At 39.8% G+C, this 21,363-nt stretch overlaps 1 protein-coding gene and 1 non-coding gene across 3 annotated transcripts in view; one reads left to right on the plus strand and one right to left on the minus strand.

Annotated features, from left to right (window-relative positions):
- The window catches only part of LOC122228590 (Golgi pH regulator), a 65,402-nt gene that overhangs the window by 24,900 nt on the left and 19,139 nt on the right, over nucleotides 1–21,363 (plus strand). For both annotated transcript variants that reach the window (XM_042953706.1, XM_042953707.1), the window contains 3 exons: nucleotides 2,271–2,391; nucleotides 3,297–3,377; nucleotides 19,711–19,820. In XM_042953706.1, the coding sequence (XP_042809640.1) occupies nucleotides 2,271–2,391; nucleotides 3,297–3,377; nucleotides 19,711–19,820 (312 nt within the window). The remainder of the gene's footprint in view (nucleotides 1–2,270; nucleotides 2,392–3,296; nucleotides 3,378–19,710; nucleotides 19,821–21,363) is intronic.
- On the minus strand, nucleotides 2,637–2,771 carry LOC122228897. The gene has a single exon (XR_006206787.1). It is a non-coding gene; the product is annotated as a U4 spliceosomal RNA (small nuclear RNA).

Genomic DNA, 21,363 nt, shown 5'->3' on the forward strand with positions numbered 1-21,363 from the left:
GAAATGGTATGAAAGCCAAGAAAGGAAAATAATTTTAAGTAGCAATGATTCAGTGTCCTAAAAGATCAAATAAAGGCAGGATTGGAAATGTCATTGGGTTTTGCAACCAGAAGAAAATTCATGATCATATTATAGTAATGGTTAAGAGCATAGGCTGTGGAGCTACACTGCTTGGGTTTGAAGCCTGACTCTGCCTCTTGCTAGCTGTGTGGCCTTGACAAAATTTACCTCCTCAGTGCTTCCATTTCCTTATCTGTAAAATGAGGTTTTCGATACTGTTTGCCTCATAGAGCTGTAATGAGGAGCAAATGAATTAATACAAGTAGAATGCTTCCACGGTGCCTGATGAATGTTGCCAATTTTTTATTGCCATTACAATTATTAGTGAAAGCAGTTTCCTTTAGGGTAGGAGAATGGAATGAAAGCTGAATTGCAGCCAGTTGAGGAATAAGTGGAAGTGAAGAAGAGGTAATAGGAAGTGTAAACTCCTTTCAAAAAGCGTGGCCATTAAAGGAAAAATAGAGGATTGGTAACTAGAGGTAAACTCAAGGCCTTAGCCTTCCTTAGGAAACAGACTTGAAACTGTAGGGAAAGAGCCAGCAAAGAAGGAAAGATTGAAGATGAGAGAGATGACAGGTGATGGAACAGGATTCTGGAGGAGGTAGAAAGGGAATAAGATCAAAGCACATAGAGAAGTCTTAGCTTTGGACACTGTCTTGTTTGAGGGGGACAAGGTGGGAGGATGATTGCAGATGTGAATATAGTAGAGTGAAGGTGGTATAACCAATAACTTCAGTAATGAGGGCATTGGCTAAGGAGAACAAGGATTGAAAAAATGGATTAAAGATTATCTGCTAAGGGGGGTGGGGAGAGATGGTTGACCAAGGGCAAGAAAAGGATTCCTCAGGGGGCGCCTGGGTGGCTCAGTTGGTTAAGCAGCCGACTTCGGCTCAGGTCATGATCTCGCAGTCCATGAGTTCGAGCCCCGCGTCGGGCTCTGTGCTGACGGTCAGAGCCTGGAGCCTGTTTCAGATTCTGTGTCTCCCTCTCTCTGACCCTCCCCCGTTCATGCTCTGTCTCTCTCTGTCTCAAAAATAAATAAACGTTAAAAAAAATTAAAAAAAAAAAAAAAGAAAGAAAGAAAAGGATTCCTCAGTCGTAGTGTAAGCCATGTTAAGACTGGAGACCTAAATCTGTAATGGCACCAACGTTGGGACGCGTTTTAGCAGTTTTAGCATCTCAGGCACGGGCACAGGGAAGACCGAGTGTCAGATTGATCCAGGATTGGGAGTTTTCAGGATCAGCACTTCAGAAGTACAGTGGGGACAGAGTCCTAGTGAGAGAAGTTCAAGCAAGCAAGCTTGGAGGTCAGGCTCAGTGAAGAAGGAAATGGAAGGTAGGGGGAAGCAAAAGACAAGAGACCAGAGGCCACAAAGAGCTCTAAAATGGTGTAGTGGAAACACAAGAGCAAGAGAACATGATTATTGGAATATCGGTTCCAAAGCCAACAGAATTACTGCATGGCAGCTCTGGTGTTAGGCCATAGGAGTAGATAATGCTGAAGTGGACCCCATCCTAGAAACAGGAGTAAAAACAAAGCTAGTTTTGTCGGGTGCTTCCAAACTTCCTGGCTTGTTCTTCAGCATTGCCTTCTCTCATTTATCCAAGATCTCAACAGCACTTATTTTACCTACAGACTTTCAGCATTTTCAAATCATAGGAAACAGTTGATAATTAGAATGCAACTGATCATCAAAAACTCACATATTTGCGTTTGAAGTACTCATTCACGTATAAAGTCAGCTCATTTGTTAGATGCCTTATGTGTGTGTATATATATACATATATATATATATATGTATATATATATACACATATATATATATTGACAGTAACTATAGTGCAAAGTGCTACTTTGCAAAGTAAATCTCCAGCAGACTTACTTTGCTGATACATATATTTTTTTTTTTACCAAAGCTTTTACTGAAAGTGTGTTGCTCTGTTAGTGTTCACACTACCTTGAGTAAGCAATCAGTGAGTGTTACTTATAATTATTACTATTACCATCACCCAGTAGATGATTCTAGAAACATGTGAGATATGACGAAAATCAACAGACTTTTATACATTTATTATGGAAGATATACATATTGATAATTAAAATTTGGCTTACATAAGCTGTATGTAACAGTTGATGTTTTTCGTGATGTTTCCTCTCATAGTACATTTGATCTTTATTAGCTGACATTAAGGTGCTTTGATGTTTTTAGGGATTTTGTCCATAGAACAGCTCATCAGCCGGGTAGGTGTGATCGGTGTGACTCTCATGGCTCTTCTTTCTGGATTTGGTGCTGTCAACTGCCCATACACGTACATGTCCTACTTCCTCAGGTAAAGAGAACTTCGTGTCTTTTCTTTCTTCCTATGACTTCATGCATACGTACGTGATATCATGCTGCCATCATTAATACTTAAGTATTAGATCTGTGACACGGACTTTTTATTCTTTCCCTCTGCCCTTATGGGCATTATCCTAGGAGTCTTCCTGAATAAGTCTTATCACTTATATTGTTTGTCCTTATTTGTCCCACATTCACTTATTTTTAAAATGGTTGTTTCACTCAGACCCTCTACCTCCTCTTAAAGGCACATTTCTTGTGGACAGCAGTGCGAGCTAATCCCAACTTCAGTCAATCGCTTCCTCCCAAAAGTAGCACTAATTGTGCCTCGGATAAACCTCATTGGCTACAAGACTGCCCTTGCACAAAGCTTTGCCAAGCTGCAGGCATGCTTACGGATACCTCATAAATGTCACTGGATCAGGGGCTCCTGGGTGGCTCGGTCGGTTGGGCTTCTGACATCAGCTCAGGTCATGATCTCGCCGTTCCCAAGTTCAAGCCCCATGTCAGGCTCTGTGCTGACAGCTCGGAGCCTGGAGCCTGCTTCAGATTCTCTGTCTCCCTCTCTCTCTCTGCCCCTCCCTCGCTCATGAATGTCTCTCTCTCTCAAAAATAAACATTAAAAATATTTTTAAAAAATGTCATTGGATCAGAGCTAAGAAAGACTATATAAGAGAGCCACTTACCTTCCACTACCCTGAGACTGCAAAAAATATTAGCTATAAAACATGGCAACAAAAGGACTCCTGTTTATTATAATCATGTTAATATTCTCTAGAAAGAGGTCCTTCAATTACTGGGTAACATTTGAGGTTTATGTGTTTGTCAGCGGCCTTGTATTTATTATGCCCAAGGATGGGGTCCCAAAACATTGCTAACAGTTTGTGCTTATTATAGAAATGTGACTGATGCAGATATCCTCGCCCTGGAACGGCGACTGCTCCAAACCATGGACATGATCATCAGCAAAAAGAAAAGGTAAGATACCAGCACATTAAAAAACCTGTACTCTTGGGGCACCTCGGTGGCTCAGTCGGTTAAGCGTCCGACTTCAGCTCGGGTCATGATCTCGTGGTCCATGAGTTCAAGCCCCGCGTCGGGCTCTGGGCTGATGGCTCAGAGCCTGGAGCCTGCTTCCAATTCTGTGTCTCCCTCTCTCTCTGCCCCTCCCCCGTTCATGCTCTGTCTCTCTCTGTCTCAAAAATAAAAATAAATAAACGTTAAAAAACATGTACTCTTAGAATTTCTCAACAAGAAAATGTGACTGTGAATTGATGATAACAGGAAGTTTCATCGTATTCATTTTTACAGTAAGATACCATCAAAGATTTTGAGGTGCCTTGGTGGCTCAGTCAGTTAAGCATCTGACTCTGATTTCGGCTCAGGTCGTGATCTCATGGTTCATGAGCTCAAGCCCCGCATTGGGCTCCACGCACTGACAGTGCAGAGCCTGCTTGGAATTCTCTCTCTTTCCCTTTCTCTCTGCCCCTCCTCAACTCGCTCACTCTCAAAAATAAACTTAAAAAAACAAAAACAAAGACTTAATGTTTAGTCTTGTGTGAATGAAATTTTCAAATTCCATTTATTTCCTGACTTTAATTCTCTTGAGATAAGTTGTTAGAATAACTTCTATAGTTGAAGGTATTCTACATCGATTGGATGCTTTAAAAGTCTGTTGTCCTACATTTTTACAAAACTTGCATGCCTAATTTCAATCTTTTCAACTTCCTTTTCTCCAACTACTTTGAAAAATCCTTCAAGTCTTCTAGCTGTTGTCCTTTTTGTCATTTTTAAGAAGTAGACTTACAGTGTGTGTTTTTTAAGTGGCATTTCTAGAAATCTGTATCACGGTGGGTTAAAGCCTAGGCTCTAGACTCAGACTTTCTGAATTTGAATCCTTGCCGTACGGTTCACAGTGTGGCCTTGAGCGTTACTTCATGTCTTGGTTTCCTCAACTGTAAAATGGAAATAATAAGAATGAGTTGACATGTAGAACTCTAGAACAGTGAACCATACATAGCTAAGGAAAACTATTGAACTTATTAATAGTCTTGGAGGACAGTCATTAGGTTTTAGTGCTTTGTCTTCATTTATGCATTCATGTATTTTCATTCTCTTAATATAGGAAGCCCAGTTTCTGCTAGGCACTTTGCTAATTGCTGAACGGTCATAGAGATAGAATGAGGAACAAGATAGTAAGTTATTGTCTTCATGAAGCTAATTAGTCTGTCTTTATTAAAGTCCTGTTACCCAAATAAAAACTGTGACATAGAGGTTTTAAACTGCATGAGTGTTTCTGCATTTCGTGTTTCGTCCTTCAACATTTTTCTATAGTAAGACCCATCAAGTCAAAGTCAAAGGAGGCTTTAATGTAAGATATGACAACAGACTTTACAATGATAAAGAGGATGAGATTTAGCAGCTAATTATTTGTCTCCATTTCTGTACATCTGTCCGAGGATATTGAAAGTAGATACACATGGATATACATTTGTTCTCTGGGTTTTGTCCACATTCATTTTATACAGTTTATTTTACATGAATGAATATGAATGTAGATTTTAAAAATATAACAGTAAGAGCAACGTTATTCAGTATTGAAAGATAATTATAAAGGAATAATACTGTCTTGATTCCCATGATTGTTCTCCTTTTTACTATATTTTATTCATATAGAGATAAATGAATCCCCCACCACCTTCCCCTCTGCCAACCATCATTTCTGTGTATTTGAGTGTTTCTGTTTTGTGTTTATTTTTAGATTCCACATATAAGTGAAATCATATGATATCTTTCTGTCTGCCTTGGCATAATAACTTCTGTATTCATCCATGTTGTTGCAGATGGCAAGGTATCATCCATTTTTTTTTTTTTTTTTTTTGGCCGTGTAATATTCTCTGTACATGTGTGCACACACGCCCAACATTTAGGTTGCTTCCGTATCTTGGCTATTATAAGTAATGCTGTAGTAAACATAGGGGTACATGTAGCTTTGAAATTATTGTGTTTTTTTTTTTTCTTTGGGTAAATACCCAGTAGTTGAATTACTGGATCCTATGGTAGTTCTATAGTTCTGTTTTTAATTTTTTGAGGAACCTCCGTACCGTTTTCCACAGTTGTACCAGTTTACATTCCTGCCCACAGTGCACAAGGGTTCCCTTTACCTCCACACCCTTGCCAACACTTGTTAATTCTTATTTTATCCATTCTGACTGGTGTGAGGTGATATGTCATTGTGATTTTGATTTGCATTTACCTGATTGGTGATGTTAAGCATCTTTTCATGTGTCTGCTATCCATCTGTATGTTGTCTTTAGAAAAATGTCTATTCAGGTCCTCTGCCCATTTTTAATCAGACTGCCTTTTTGATGTTGAGTTGTATAAGTTCTTTATATATTTTGGATACTAACCTCTTATTGGATACATCATTTGCAAGTAGCTTCTACCATTCAGTAGGTTGTCTTTTTATTTTATTAATGGTTTTTTTCGCTGTGCAAAAGCTTTTTATTTTGATGTCCCAATAGTTTCTTTTTGCTTTGGTTTCCCTCAACAGAGAAGTCATATCCAGAAAAATATTTCTAAGATTAATATCCAAGAGATTACCACCTGTGTTTTCTTCTAGGAATTTTATGGTTTCAGGTCTCACATTTAGTTCTTAATCCATTTTGAGTTTATTTTTATATATAGTGTGAGAAAGTGGTCCAGTTTCATTCTTTGCATGTAGCTGTGCAGTTTTCCCAGCACCTTTTATTGAAAGGACTTTTTTTCCCATTGTATATTCTTGCCTCCTTTGTTATAGATTGTTGTATAGGTGTGGATTTATTTCCGGGCTTTCTATTCTGTTCCACTGATCCATACTACTTTGATTACTATAGCATTGTAGTATATCTTTAACTCCAGGTTAGTGATACCTCCAGTTTTGTTCTTCTTTCTCAATATTCTTTGGTTCTCTAGAGTCTTTTGTGGTTCCATACAAATTTTAGTATTATTTTTTCTAGTTCTGTGAAAAAGGCTGTTGGTATTTTGATGGGGATTGTATTCAATCTGTAGATTGCTTTGGATAGTATGGTCATTTTCATAATATAAATTCTTGCAATCCATGAACGTGGTCTGTCTTTCCATTAATTTGTTAGCTGCAGTGTCTTTGATCAATACTTTATAGTTTTCAGTGTACAAGTCTTTTACTTCCTAGGTATTTTATTATTTTTGGTGCAGTTTTAAATGGGATTGTTTTCCAAATTTCTCTTTCTACAATTAGTTTCAGTTTTACTTCTTTCTTATGAATTTGGATGCCTTTTATTTCTTGATTGTTGCAACTAGGACTTACAGTACTGTGTTGAATAAAAAGTGGTAAGAGTGGACATTCTTTTTTCCTGATGTTAGAGGAAAAACTGTTTTTCATCATTGAGTATGACGTTAGCTGTGGGTTTTTCATATACGTCCCTTTTTATGTTGAGATATGTTCCTTCTGAATCTACTTTGTTGAGAGTTTTTATGATCCAGTGTTGAATTTTGTCAAATGATTTTTCTATATCTATTGAGGTGATTATATGATTTTTATCCTTTGTTTTGTTAATGTGATGTGTCACATTAATGTGTGATGTGTCAATATTGAACCATCCTTGCATCCCTGGAGTAAAACTCACTTGGATTGTGCTGGATGATCCTTTTAAAGTGCTATTGAATTCAGTTTGCTAATATTTTGTTGAGGATTTTTGCATCTATGTTCATCAAGGGTATTGTAGTTTTTTTTGTAGTGTCTTTGGATGGATTTGGTATCAGAAATGCTGGCCGCATAGAATGAATTTGGAAGCCTTTCTCTTTTTTGGGGGGTGGTTTGAAGAGAATAGGTATTAACTCTTCTTTATTTTTTTTTAATTTTTTTTTTTAATGTTTTATTTTATTTTTGAGACAGAGACAGGGCATGAGCGGGGGAGGGTTAGAGAGAGAGGGAGACGCAGAATCCGAAGCAGGCTCCGGGCTCTGAGCTGTCAGCACAGAGCCTGACACAGGGCTCGAGCTCACAGAGGGTGAGATCATGACCTGAGCCGAAGTTGGAAGCTCAACCGGCTGAGCCACCCAGGCGCCCCAATATTAACTCTTCTTTAAATGTTTGGTAGAATTCACCTGTAATTCCTTCTGGTCCTGGACTTTTGTTTATTGGGAGTTTTTTGATTACTGATTCAATTTTGTTACTAGTAGCTGGTCTGTTCAGAGATATCCTATTTCTTCCTGATTCAATTTCAGAAGATTCTATGTTTCTAGGAATTCATCCATTTCTTCTAGGTTGTCTAGTTTGTCGACATATAACTTTTCGTGGTAGTCTCTTACAATCCTTTGTATTTCTGTGGTGTCAGTTGTTTCATTTTTATTTCTGGTTCTATTTATTTGGGTCCTGTCTCTTTTTCATAATGAATCTGGCTAAAGTTTTGTCAATTTTGTTACCTTTTCAAAGAACCAATTCTTGATTTCATTGATCTTTCTACTTGTTTTTAGAGTCTATTTCATTTATAATTTCTGCCTGATCTTTATTATTTTCTTCCTTCTAACCTTGAGCTTTGTTTGTTCTTTCTCTGGTTCCTAATTTAGATGTAAAACTAAATTGTTTGAGATTTTTCTGATTCCTTGATGTAGGCCTGTGTTGCTGTAAGTGTTCCCCTTAGAACTGCTTTTGCTGTATGCAAAAAATTTTGGATGATTGTTTCTCCACTTTCATTTGTCTCCATGTATTTTTAATTTCCTCTTTGATTTCTTAACTGACCTGTTGGTTTGCCTGGTAGCATGTTTAGCCTCCATGTGTTTGTGTTTTTTCCAGTTGCTTTCTTGTGATGGATATCTTGTTTCATACCATTGTAGTCAGAAAAGATGCATGATATGATTTCAGTGTTTTAAAATTTGAGACTTGTTTTGTGGCCAGCATATGATCTGTCCTGGAGAATGTTCCATGTGTACTTGAAAAGAATGTGTATTCAGTTGTTTTGGGATGTAATGTCCTGTATATATCTTTTAAGTCCATCTGGGCTAATGTGTCATTCAAAGATGAAGTTTCCTTTAAAAAAATCCAGTTTCCTTACTGATGTTTCTGCCTGGATATTCCATTCATGCATTGATGTAAGTGTGATGTTAAAGTTCTCAACTATTACTGTATTACTGTCAGTTTTTCCATTTATGTCTCTTAACATTTGCTTTATGTATTTGGATGATACAGCGGTTGCATGAAAAGATGTTTACAGTTGTTCTGTCCTCTTATTGGACTGCTTTCTTTATCTTTATGTAATGCCCTTCTGTGTCTCTTGTTAAAGTCTTTGTTTTAGGGGCACCTGGGTGGCTCAGTTGGTTGAGTGACCAACTTCAGCTCAGGTCATGATCTCACAGTTGGTGGGCTCGAGCCCCATGTCACGCTCTGTGCTGATGGCTCAGAGCTTGGAGCCTGCTTCGGATTCTGTGTCTCCCTCTCTCTCTGCCCCTCCCCACCTTGTGCTCTGTCTCTCTCTCTCCTCTCTCTCTCTCTCAAAAAATAAGTAAACATTTAAAAAAAATTTTTAAAGTAATAAATAAATAAAGTCTTTGTTTTAAAGTCTATTTTGTTTGATGTAAGTACTGCTACCCTGGCTTCCCCACCTCTCACCCCCGCTTTCATCTGCATGGAATATGTTTTCTAAGCCCTTCATTTTCAGTCTGTGTGTGTCTTTGGGTCTGAAGTGAGTCTGTGGTAGGCAGCATACAGATGGGTCTTGTTTTTTTATCCATTCGGTCATTCTAAGTTGTTTGATTGGAGCATTTAGACTGTTTACATTTAATCATTGATAGGTCTGTACTTATTACCATTTTGTTCATTGTTTTCTGATTGTTTTTGTGGTGCTTCTGTTCCTTTTTTCTTCTCTTGCTGTCTTGTCTTGCAATTGATGACTTTCTCTAGTGTATGCTTGGCTTTCTTGCTCTTTATTTTTTGTGTATCTATTATACATATTTGTTTATGGTTACCATGAGGTTCAGATATAACATCCTAAGTATGAAACGGTGTATATTAAGCTGATAGTCACCTAAGATCAAACACATTCTGAAAGAACTTTTTTCACTCCCCTCCCCCCCATTATATATTTATGTTGTCATATTTTACATCTTTATATTCATTGTTTTCTTCTACTTATGGCCTTTTCTTTTCACTTAAGGAAGTCCCTGTAACATCTCTTCTAAGGCCTGTTTAGTGGTGATGAACTCCTTTAAGTTTTGGATGTCTGGGACAAACTCTCCTTCAATTCTGAATGATAACGTTGCTGGGTAGAGTATTCTTGGATGTAGGTTTTTTTCCTTTCAGCACTTTGAATATATGTTACCATTCCTTTTTGTTCTGCAGTTTCTGCTGAAAAATCAGCTGATAGCCTTATGGGGTTTCTCTTGTATGTAACTATTTGCTTCTTGCTGCTTTTAAGATTTTGACATTTGACATTTTAATTACGATGTATCTTGGTATGACCTCCTTGGGTTCATCTTGTTTGGAACTCTTTGCTTCCTAGGCCTGGATGTCTATTTCTGTCCCCAGGCTAGGAAAGTTTCTGTTACTTCTTCAAATAAGTTTTCTGCCCCTTTCTTTCTCTTCTAGGATCCCTATAATGTTAATGTTTACTTGCTTGATGTGATACAAAAGAACCCTTAGTCTTATTTTTTTTTTAATTCTTTTTTCTTTTTGCTGTTCAGCTTAGGTAGTTCCCATTACCCTTCTTCTAGATCACTAATCCATTCTTCTGTATCCACTAATCTGTTGATTCCCTCTAGTGTATTTTCCTTTTCAGTTATTGTATTCCTCAACTCTGATTGGCTCTTTTTATATTTTCTGTCTTTTTGTTGAAGTTCTCACTGGCTTCTTACCCTTCTCTCCAGTTTCATGAGCATCTTTATGATCATTACTTTAAACTCTTTATCAGGCATATTGCTTATCTCCATTTCATTTGGTTCTTTTTCTGAGGTTTTGTCCTACTCTTTAGTTTGGAACATCTTCCTCTGCCTCCTCATTTTGCCTTTCTGTTTTTATTCTACGAATTTGGTGAAACAGCTACTTCCAAACTTGAGGAAATGCTCCGGGTATCATCATCTTCTGTGTAGACTGTATGTGACTGGTAATTTTTGTTGATTGGCAGAGGCTGGGGGCCTTGGAGCACTCCATTCTGGGTCTGCCCTGGTGGGATGTTTAGAGCTGAAGTGGGTGTGGGCCAGGATGGTCCTGGGCCTCTCTGTGCAGAGGGCACCCTGGCAAGATAGCTGAAGCTGAAATGTGTGCAAGCTACGGTGTCCCAGGGCACTCCATGCAGGAAGCACCCTGACTGGGTGGCTAGAGCCAAGGCTGGCACAGGCCAAGATGCTCCACTCCAGGGGCACCCAGTTGGGGGATGGCTGGAGCTGAGGTGGGGAATGGGCCAGGGTTCCCAGGTATTCCACTCAGGGGGTGCCCTGGCAAGACAGCTGGAGCTAAAGTGGGCACAGGCCAGAGGTTCTCGAGAGGCTCCATACACAGGGTGCCCTAGCAAAGTGGCTAGAGCTGAAACACACGTGAGCCAGGAGGTCCCAGTGCGAGCTGCACTAGGGGTGCCCTAGCAAGCTATCTGGAGCTGAAGTGGTGTCAGCCTAGAGTGTTCCAGGGTGCTTTGTGCCTGTGTCACATGGTGAGATGGCTGGAGCTGTAGTGAACGCTGACCAGGGGTGCCCCAGCGTGTACAGTTCTGGGGCTGCTTTGGTGGGACAGCTGGGACTGATGCGGTCCAGGGGCTCGGGGCTCACTGAGGTGGTAGTCTGACTAGGGTGCTCAGATCCTGCTCCTGTCTGTACTATTAAGGTGGAGGGGGAACATAAACTGTGGTACGTGCCAGCCCTGGCCAGCTAGAGAGAGTTCCAGCAGCTCCCCAGTTGTCTGGTAGGCTTGTAGAGCTGGATCCTTTATATTCAAGTAGTTCTTGTAAACCATGCCTTTTTTTCTGTGCCTCAGGCCAGACAAATCTGTTCATGGTCCCTCAGTACAATTCCTCTCCCCTGCACCCCCTGCACTGTACAGCATTGGCAGGGGGAGGAAGGGGGAGGTTCCCTTTAATACTGAGTCTCCACTATTTTGCCATTCTCTGTGGTCTGTCTACCTTTTGTTGTGCAGAAGCTGTTCAGTCAGCCCTCAGTCATTTTTTTTAATGTTTATTTATTTATTTTGAGGGAGAGAGAGAGAGAGAGAGAGCTGGGGAGGGGCAGAGACAGAATCCCAAGCAGGCTCTGCACTGTCAACTCGAACTCACAAACCTTGAGATCATGACCTTGAGTCAAAATCAAGAATCAGACACGAACTGACTGAGTCACCCAGGCACCCCAGCCCTTAGTTATTATTCAGGAGGAATTGCTCTATAAATAGCTGCAGATTTGGGGTGTCAGTGGAGGAGGTGAGTTCAGGGTCTTCCTACATTACCATCTTTGACACCTTTTCCTTGGATGTGTACTTTTAAGCCATTTCATCATAAGTCATGGTTAGGAATTGACCCTGATCCCTACATGTACCCCTACAGGTTTTGTCTAGTCAGAATCTGGGATGGTTTGTGATCCTCTAGTAGATCTTATTAATTTGAGTGGCTCTCAGAAGAGTCAGCCTCCTAACTTGGCCTAATTATCACCGCAGTGGAGCTATCAGGGCAAATAAGCTAACATGACAACACTGGGGCCCTTGGGATTCATACTAGAAACACTGTTTTCACAAATACTCCTAGCTGGGCAGGAGTAGTGACCAGAAAACCATCTTTTAATTTACCAGCAGAGAGCCATAGTGAGATGACCTACAAGAAATATAACATCTGTTATGTACAAAAGAATTAATAGTTAAAAATGGGGGTAGGAAAGAGGCACACTGTGTTCTCCCCGGGAACACTAAAGAGAAGATGAAATTTATAGTATTTGGAAAACATTCATCAAAAACCTAGTTCAGGGGTGCCTGGGTGGTTCAGTTGTTTAAGCATATGACTCTTGATTTCAGCTCAGGTCATGATCTCACATTTCGTGGGTTCGAGCCCCCTCATCAGGCTCTGCTGACAGTGCGGAGCCCGCTTGGGATTCTCTCTCTCTCTCTCTCCCTCCCTCCCTCCCTCCCTCCCTCCCTCCCTCCCTCCCTCCCTCCTTCCCTCTCTCTTTCTGTGTCTCTCTGCCCCTACCCTGCTTGATGTCTCCCTCAAAATAAATAAATAAACTTTAAAAATAATTTTTTTTAAACCTACTTCAATTAGTATGAACACGCTGGTTTAGTGATCAAAGCCTTCAGCTTTTTTCAGGTTAAAAGAATTAAGTGATCTGTTATTTTCTTTTTCTTTTGACTTAGATGTCAAAGTTTTTGTTTTGGTAATCTAGGATATAGCTAAATTATAGTCTGTACTCACAAACAGTATTAATACAACTTTGAAATTGTGGTTTTGTGGAAGATAGAAAATACAGCTATGCAACTCTCCCATAGTATAATGAAAAGAATTTGAGCCAGACAGTCACTTTACAATAAACATGCTAAGTGATCTTGAGCAAATGCTAGACTTAGTTTCCTCATTTGGAAAATGACAGGGTTGGCTAAAGGGTCTCTAGGATCCCTTTCCAACCACAGATTCTGAATTTCTAATTTTTCTGTTGGTGACTAAAAAAAAACTAGAATATTATAATATGTAAAAGTTTAATGCAAGCTATTACTATAAAGAAAAAATCTTAACCTATACTCTTGAGTTGGTTTGTTTATTTATTTATTTTTAGGCTCTCTTGAAAACTTGTAGAGATAGGGGAAAAAATACATTCACTGGTGAAATTTCAGCACCAGCCACAACTGCCTTCAAACCATGGTACTGCAAAGAGTTTACGTAAATCCTTCTATAGAGAATCATTTTTATGATTCTAGTTTTTACTAGAAAAAAATCGTAAAAGATATTATTCAAAGACACTGGAAAACGAACAGAGGTAAAAATTTTGAAGAGTATCACGTTACCTCACGTTTTGTGGCTTTCTTCCTCGGGGTTGCTCTTCAGCCACTGCCCACTATCCTAGCATCCACTCAGACTGATAAATTTCCAGTTACTCTGGTTTGAACTTGGAAGTGAAATTTTGGAGGCAAGAGACATGTAGAAGTACTAAGATAATAGAATCGAGGTATAAACTATCCAAGTCCCTGCCTCATCACTAAACAATACATTTGCAGAGTAGATACCAGAGAGCCTGAGAAAAAGTAGGGAGAAACTAGAAGGGGGTCTACCCTTGAAAGACATAATTCCCTCTTAATGTGATCTGCAGGTGTGTGGTGCCTTTGGCTGCGTGCATTGCCTGAACTGTGTGTAAGATGGGCACAGAACTTGAATGACAGAAAGTGAAATTCTTAACTGGTTTAAGGTGTCACAAGGTACAACTTGGGACTGGCAAGGTGCAATTAGAAATTTTAGAGGAACCCCTAGAAACAAAGGGACCAGAGAAAGGATAGGCCTTAAAATATAAAATCTGTTCAGATTCTTTGTCAACCACTAACTAACCTGCTCAGGCTCAGCAGAGACCACCAGAGTCAGCTACAAAGAGAGCAGCTGGATGCTGAAAAACTAGGCAAAGATAGTAGTTGCTGCATGCAGTAGGTATGATGGCTTCACAGTTTGAGCCCAGGTAAGCTAACTGCTTAATAGAACAACAACCAACCAAAAAACAGAAAAAACAAAAAAAAACAGTTCTCGGGGCGGGGTGGGGGGGGGGGGGGGCGGGTGATAGATTCCCAAGTTACTGCAACATACTATCTGCAGTGTTAAGTTTTCAGCCAAAACTTACTCGACATACAAAGAAATGGGACCAAGCAATCTATGTTCAAGATAAAAAGCAGATAATAAGACACTTAACTTCAAGTGGGCCCAAATAATAGCCTTTAAGTCTTTTTGTGAAATCTATTATGAATTCTAAGAAAGGAAGGAGAACATAATATCAGTGAACAGATAAAGCATCCCAAAAGAGAAATGGAAACTGTATTTTAAAAAGAAAACAAATTCAAAAACTGAAAAGTACAATAACTGAAATGAAAATGTCACTAGGTAGGCCTAGCAGAATTGAGAGGTGGAAGAATCAAGTTGAAGATAGATCAATAGAAATTATTCAGTTGGAGGGATGCCTGGGTGGCTCAGTTGGTTAAGTGTCCAACTTCGGCCTAGGTTATGATCTCGTGATTCGTGAGTTCAAGCCCCGCATCGGTCTCTGTCCTGACAGCTCAGAGCCTGGAGCCTGCTTTAGATTCTGTGTGTCCCTCTCTCTGCTCCTCCCCTGCTCATGCTCTGTCTCTCTCTGTCTCTCTAAATAAATGTTAAAAAAAAAAAAAAATTAAAAAAGAAATTAGTCAGTTGAAGAATAGAGAAAAGACTGGAAAAAATGCAGGGTATTTAAGTATAAAACAATATCAAGCAATTCAAAATGTGGTTGGGGTCCTAAAGAGAGAGAAAGAGAGTATTTAAAGAGGGGTGCCTGGGTGGCTCAGTTGGTTAAGCATCCAACTCTTGATTTCGGGTCAGGTCATGATCCCAGGGTCGTGAGATCAAGCCCCTGCATCAGGCTCCATACTGGGCGTGGAGCCTGCTTAAGAGTCTGTCTCTCTGCCCTTCCCATGCTCAGGTGCATGCACGTGCGCACGCTTTCGTGCTCACTCTCAAAGAAGGGGGCGGGGGTGCATTTAAAGAACTAATGGCCAGAAACTTCCCAAATTTGGTGGAAAATGTTAATTTACAGATCCAAGAAGCTTAACCCCAAGTAGGGTAAACACAAAACTCTACTGAGGTTCATATCATCAAACTACTAAAAGATGAAGATGAAAAAATCTTGAAAGCAGCAAGAGAAAAATGATACAGGGGAATGTTGCAGACTTTGAATCTGGAGCTCTCTCTTGTCCAGCAAGAGATTGGATGCAGAATTGAATATGAGAGAAGCTAATGTCCAGGAGGTGACAAGAGCCCCGAACAGGGGTTTTGCCTCTGTATGTATTGATCTCTCAAGGTTTCACATACATGGTGAATGTGCAGAAACAAACAATAAGATAGTGACCATTAATTTGTAAGAAGCAAAGGGTTTGGGGGGCAAGTGGCGGTAGAAGTTGAGATTAAAGCACAGTGATGTATTGGCGCCAGATGCCAGATGGACAGTGTTTCTCTGTGGGCGATACAGCCACGTAGCTGTTCTCTCCAAAGTGTAAGATTGCTGGAGCGCGCTGCCTCAAGGCTAACAAGGCACCTTTCTACTAGCTAACCTTGGGCACTTTCGCCCCATAGTGGCTTTGTCCCTCTATTTTCAGAGGCTTCTGTCCTGTGGAGGTGGCTTTTCTCCCTAAGCCTTGTTTTACTTAGTGACTAACCTTGGGCACTTTTGCCCCATAGTGGCTTTCTGCCCTAAGCCTTGTTAACCCACTGGTGCAAGTGTACAGAATTCTTAAGCTTATTTTCCACAGGGGAACAATGCAAAATAATGGTTGTTTAACAGGGTTGCAGGTACATAATAAACATACAGAGACTTAAAGTATTTCTTTAAACTGACATTTAGAAATACAATACCAATTACAATCACTCAAAAAATGAAATACTTAGATGTAAGTCTAACAAAACATATATAGGTCTTACATGCTGAAAACTATAAAATGCTAATCAAAGAAATCAAATATCTACATAGAGAGGCATACCAAGTTTATAGATTAGAAGACTCAAAATAGTAGATATGTCAGTTCTCTCCACACTGATACACAGCTTTAACATATATCCCAACAAGATTTTTTGTAGATTTTATATGGAAAGGCAAAAGTACTTAGAATAGCTAAAACAATTTTGAAAAAGAATAAAATGGAAAGAATCAGTCTGATTTCAAAGTTTATTATGTAGCTATACTAACCAAGAATGTGTGGTATTGGCAGAGGTATAGACACATATCAATAGAAAAGAGCAGAAAACTCAGACATAGACCAACACAAATATGCCCAAGTAATTTTTTTACAAAGATCCAAGAGCACGTCAGCAGAGAAAAGATCGCTTTTTCAACAAATAGTTCTAGAGCAATCGGATATCCATAGATTTAAAAAACATTTTTTTAATGTTTATTTTTGAGAGAGAGACAGAGACAGAGACAGAGACAGAGCAGGGAAGGGGCAGAGAGAGAGAGGGAGACACAGAATCTGAAGCAGACTCCAGGCTCTGAGCTGTCAGCACAGAGCCCAGCGTGGGGCTTGAACTCAGGAACCACAAGATCGTGACCTGAGCCAAAGTCAGACATTTAACTGACTGAGCCACCCAGGCACCCCTTCATAGATTTTTAAAAAAATGAATCTCAATATAAATTTCACATCTTACACAAAAATTAACTCAAACGTACAACTGTACAACTTAGGGAGAAAGAAACATAGGAAGTCTTAGGAGGGCTCTAGGGCTAAGCAAAGAGTTCATGGATTTGACACCAAACATATAAAAGGAAAAATTGATAAATTAAACTTCATCCACACCACAAGCTTCTGCTCTGGGAAAGACCCTGCTCAGGGTGAAAAGACAAATTACAGACTGGGGGGAAATATTTGTAAACCACAGATCTGAGAAAAAACTAGTGTCTAAAATATAAAAACTTTCAAAACAGAGTTTTAAAAAAAAAGCCCAATTAGAAAATAGGCAAAAGACATGGAGATATTCATTGCAGAGCATATGTAGATTGCTATTAAGTAGGTGAAAAGATGTTTTAACATCCTAAAACGTGAGAGAAATGCAATTAAAACTATGAGATACCACTATACACGTATTAGAATGGCTAACATAAATAAGTGACACCAAATCCTAGCAAGGATGTAGAGAAGCTAGATTACTCATACATTGCTGGTTAAAATGTAGAATAGTAATTCTGGAACACATTTAGCACTTTCTTTAAAAACTAAACCTGCAACGACCACACAACCCAGCAACTGCCTTCCTCGGCATTCATGCCAGAGAAAAGAAGAGTTGGGTTCACAGAAAACTTGTACACTGACGTTTGTAGCAGTTTTATTCATAGTGGCCCAAATTGGAAATAACCCAGATACCCTTTAGTGAATGAATGGTTACGGGGTCGCACATGTACAGAATACTACTGAGTAATAAAAATGAATGAAATGAATGAACTGTCACTAAAACAGCCTGGGTGAATCTCCAGAAAATTATGCTGAGTGAAAAAAGCCAATCTGCAAAGGTTCCATACTATCTGATTCTATTTCTATTACATTTTTGAACTGACAGAATGGAAACGGAAAACAGATTTGTGGTTGCTAGGTGGTTAAAGAGGAGTCAGAGGAGAGAGGGGGGAAGTGGGCTGTACAAGGGCATTATGAGGGATCCTTGTAGTGATGGAAATATTCTGTATCTTGACCATATCAGTGTCAATACCCTGGTTGTGCTATTGTACTATAAATTTGCAAGATGTTTCCATTGGGGAAAGCTGGGGAAAGGGTGCGTGGGATGTCTCTGTAATTTCTTATACCACATGTGAAACTACAATACCTCAAAATGTTTAATTAGAAAGGAAAAGTAATTGCTTTCTTCCCACCTTTCTAGTTTGTACCAGAAGAATAGTAGAATGGTGTATTTAAACCACAGTAGATACTTTTCAGCCTCTTGACTTGCAAACTACCACCAAACCTCAGCCAGGCACATGTTTTTCCAGACTGTGGGGTTTTTTAATGGCATCCAGCTAATAATGAAAAAATAATTTCTTGTTCTGGACTGCCCTTATCATAAAGAGGCAATAATGATGATGGTCACAGGATGTGGTGTTGATGATAGTGACAAAAAGTTCAAGATAAAAGTACAAGTACCTCGTACTATTTTTTTCTTTTTTACCACATCTCCGGAAGTCTGATAATGTTAACCATTTCTTTTAAAAATACATGTTTATTTCTCAGCTGCAACTTATGGTAAGAAAGAGCAAAATTGGTTTAGGCTAAAGTGATAAAATTAAAAGTGAAAGTGAGTCATTTAAAACAAGGTCACGCTTGTTGTGTGCAGCCAGCCTTCACTTCTTCCAGTGATTGTGCCTCCCTGCCTATTCCGGGGCCACGATACAGTGTCGGTCACCTTGACATCATCAACCAGTTCCACTCCACAGCCAGTCGTTGCATTTGTCGTGCTGTAGTCATCGAAACTAAGGACAATAGAAATGGGCTTCAGTGCTCCCTCTCTCCCCACTGCTTCTCTTTTAATCCGGCCCGGTAAACTGAAGTGAACTTTCAAATGAGTAAGATAGAACCTCTTCCTTCTTCATACACTTGTTCCAGCTTTTCCACCTATGAAAATGGCAAGACTCATAACCCTTAGTTCTCCCAAGTCAAAATCTTCCTAGTGAGCCTCTTCTTGGTTGTTAATGAATTCTTCCAACAATGCTAAGTTATAGTGAACATGTGTAATTAAAGAGCTAAAACTTAGAGCTATATCCCATTCACTCGATATCCAGGCAAAGGTCATTTTGAGAAGAAAATTAAGTCAGCATGACCCAGTATACCTCATATTCTTATTGTTAATACCTTTAATCACTGTCTTAAAGAATCTAGCCCACAGAGGGCCACCTGTGTGGCTCAGTCGGTTAAAGTGTCTGACTCTTGGTTTTGGCTCAGGTCATGATCTCATGGTTTTGTGGGTTCGAGCCCGGCATCGGGCTCTGTGCTGCCAGCACGGAGCCTGCTTGGGATTCTCTCTCTCTGTCCCTCTGTCTCTGCTCCCCCCCAACTCATGCTGTCTCTGTCTCTCTCAAAATTAATAAATAAACTTAAAAAAAAAAAAAGAAGAAGAGGCTAGATTTATGTGATTTTCCTGCATTTAGTTTTTGTTCTTTGTCTGCTTTCGAAAAGGAAGGAAAGAAACTTTTTAGTTCTTACCCTGAACCTGGCCCTTCAGGTGTGTTAACTATTTTGTCCTTAAATGATAATGGTAAAAATTACTAATGTAAGTATAGAGCTTTGTAGTTGACGGCATGAGTTCTTATATACGGTTTCAGTGATCTTCACACCCGGCCAGAGATGAGGAAATGAAAACTCTGCAGTCTTCTAGTTTCTCAGTTAGAGCCAATCTTCACATTTCTTGCCTTCGCCAAATTCTGTGCTCCATTGCGTAGGCCACATTGCTTCTTGGGAGTGTATAGTTTCCCCTTGGTTGTGAGTAGTGGCAAAGCGGTACTCCAGAGTTTTGCATTCTTTCCTGAACAACTCAGCAAGGGAAAAGGGCAGTTATGAGACTAGAAGGTGGATGAATACCGACTATGAGGATTAAAGCTCCCTGCTGAGGTTTTATCTTTTCTTTCCTTTCAGGATGGCAATGACACGGAGAACTATGTTCCAGAAGGGGGAGGTGCATAACAAACCATCAGGATTCTGGGGAATGATAAAAAGTGTTACCACTTCAGCACCAGGAAGTGAAAGTATCCTTTATCCCTCTGCCTGATTCTTTTTTTCAACTCTGGACCAAGGCCAGAAGAAAAAAGTAGTGTTGGGATGGTCTTCTCTAAGGTACCTGACTGCATCAGAGTCCAGCTGGCCAGGGCTAGGCTTAGGAAATACAGAGTCATCTCTCCAGTGCCCCTAAAAGATCATAAAACGATTGTCTTTGAGCTCAAGAAATCCTAAAAGTCACTCTTTCCATTTTACAGATGAGAAAATAGACCCAGAGAGGTTAAGTCACACTGTGGTTTGTGGCAAAGATAGGACCTCCTTTTAGTTCTTTCCTCTACACTATTCTATTTCCCAGGTCTGAAAAACTAGCATAAAACACAGTGACTCCTGAAAATGGATGGTTTGTATGTATATGAGCTGGTAAGGGCCCATTTCTAAAGCGATCGGTATTGCTAAACAACTTTTAAGCAGCACTGTATCTTCATTGACTTTTAGTTTGAAGGATGAAGGATATTGGGTTTTAATGGGTTGTTCTTGGCCCAGTCTGGTTGCAGTGTTGGATTCCCAGATTGAGCAACAAAATCTCTTTGTGTCTACCAGGCTATTAAGTCAAAATTGCTGGGGGGCGGGGGGGGGTGGGGGGGGCTGGGGTGAGATAGCATGTTCCTCCTTCCTTCTCTAGCCTGAGGGAAGTACAAATTCCCTTTTGCTTCAATTGGAGGAAAAGGATGTAATCTGTCCTTGCTATAAATTGTGACATATCTTTCTGGTGTCAAATGTAGGTAAGAATTGGACCAAAGAAAGGCAGGATGACCATGAGAGAAGAAAAAAAGGATTACATTGAATTCATTTACCCTGGAGACATTTATTTCATATCTTCTATTTCCAGGCAGAGTCCTAAGGGATAAAATGATGAACAGAGTATGTACCCTCTCTCCTCAAGAAGCTGACCATCTAATCATGGGAGAGGCAGACATGTAACTAGTTAAACCCTGTTGTTTGGTGGCCTGGACCATCCCAGTAGCAGCCACTACTGAAGAAGGAGCCGAAGGGCACTATGGTGATTTGAGCAGTACAGGCATACCTCAGAGATGTTACAGGTGTGGGTCCAGAACATCGCAATAAAGCAAATATCGCCATAAAGTGAGTCAGATGAATATTTCGGTTTCCCAGTACATATAAAAGTTTTGTTCACACTATACTGTATCCTATTGAGTGTGCAATAGCATTCTTAAAAAAAAAAATGTACGTACCTTAGTTTAAACTATCGCTAAAAAATGCTAATCATTACCTGAACTTTGAGTGGTAATCGCTGATCACAAATCACCATAACAAATGTAATAATAATGAAAAAGCTTGAAATACGGTGAAAATTACCAAAATGTGATACATTTTGGTAGAGACACAAATGGTGCCCATAGACTTGTCCAATGCAGGATTGCCACAACCTTCCATTTGTTTAAAAAAAAAAAAAAAAAAAGGGAGGGGGTGAAGGGGGCAGTATCTGCAGAAGGCAGTAGAATGCCTGCCTCTAAGCAGAAAAAGTCACAGAGTTAGGGAGGCTCTGGACCA

This window comes from Panthera leo, chromosome C1 (genome assembly GCF_018350215.1).
Source record: "Panthera leo isolate Ple1 chromosome C1, P.leo_Ple1_pat1.1, whole genome shotgun sequence".
NCBI classification, from domain to species: Eukaryota; Metazoa; Chordata; class Mammalia; order Carnivora; family Felidae; genus Panthera; species Panthera leo.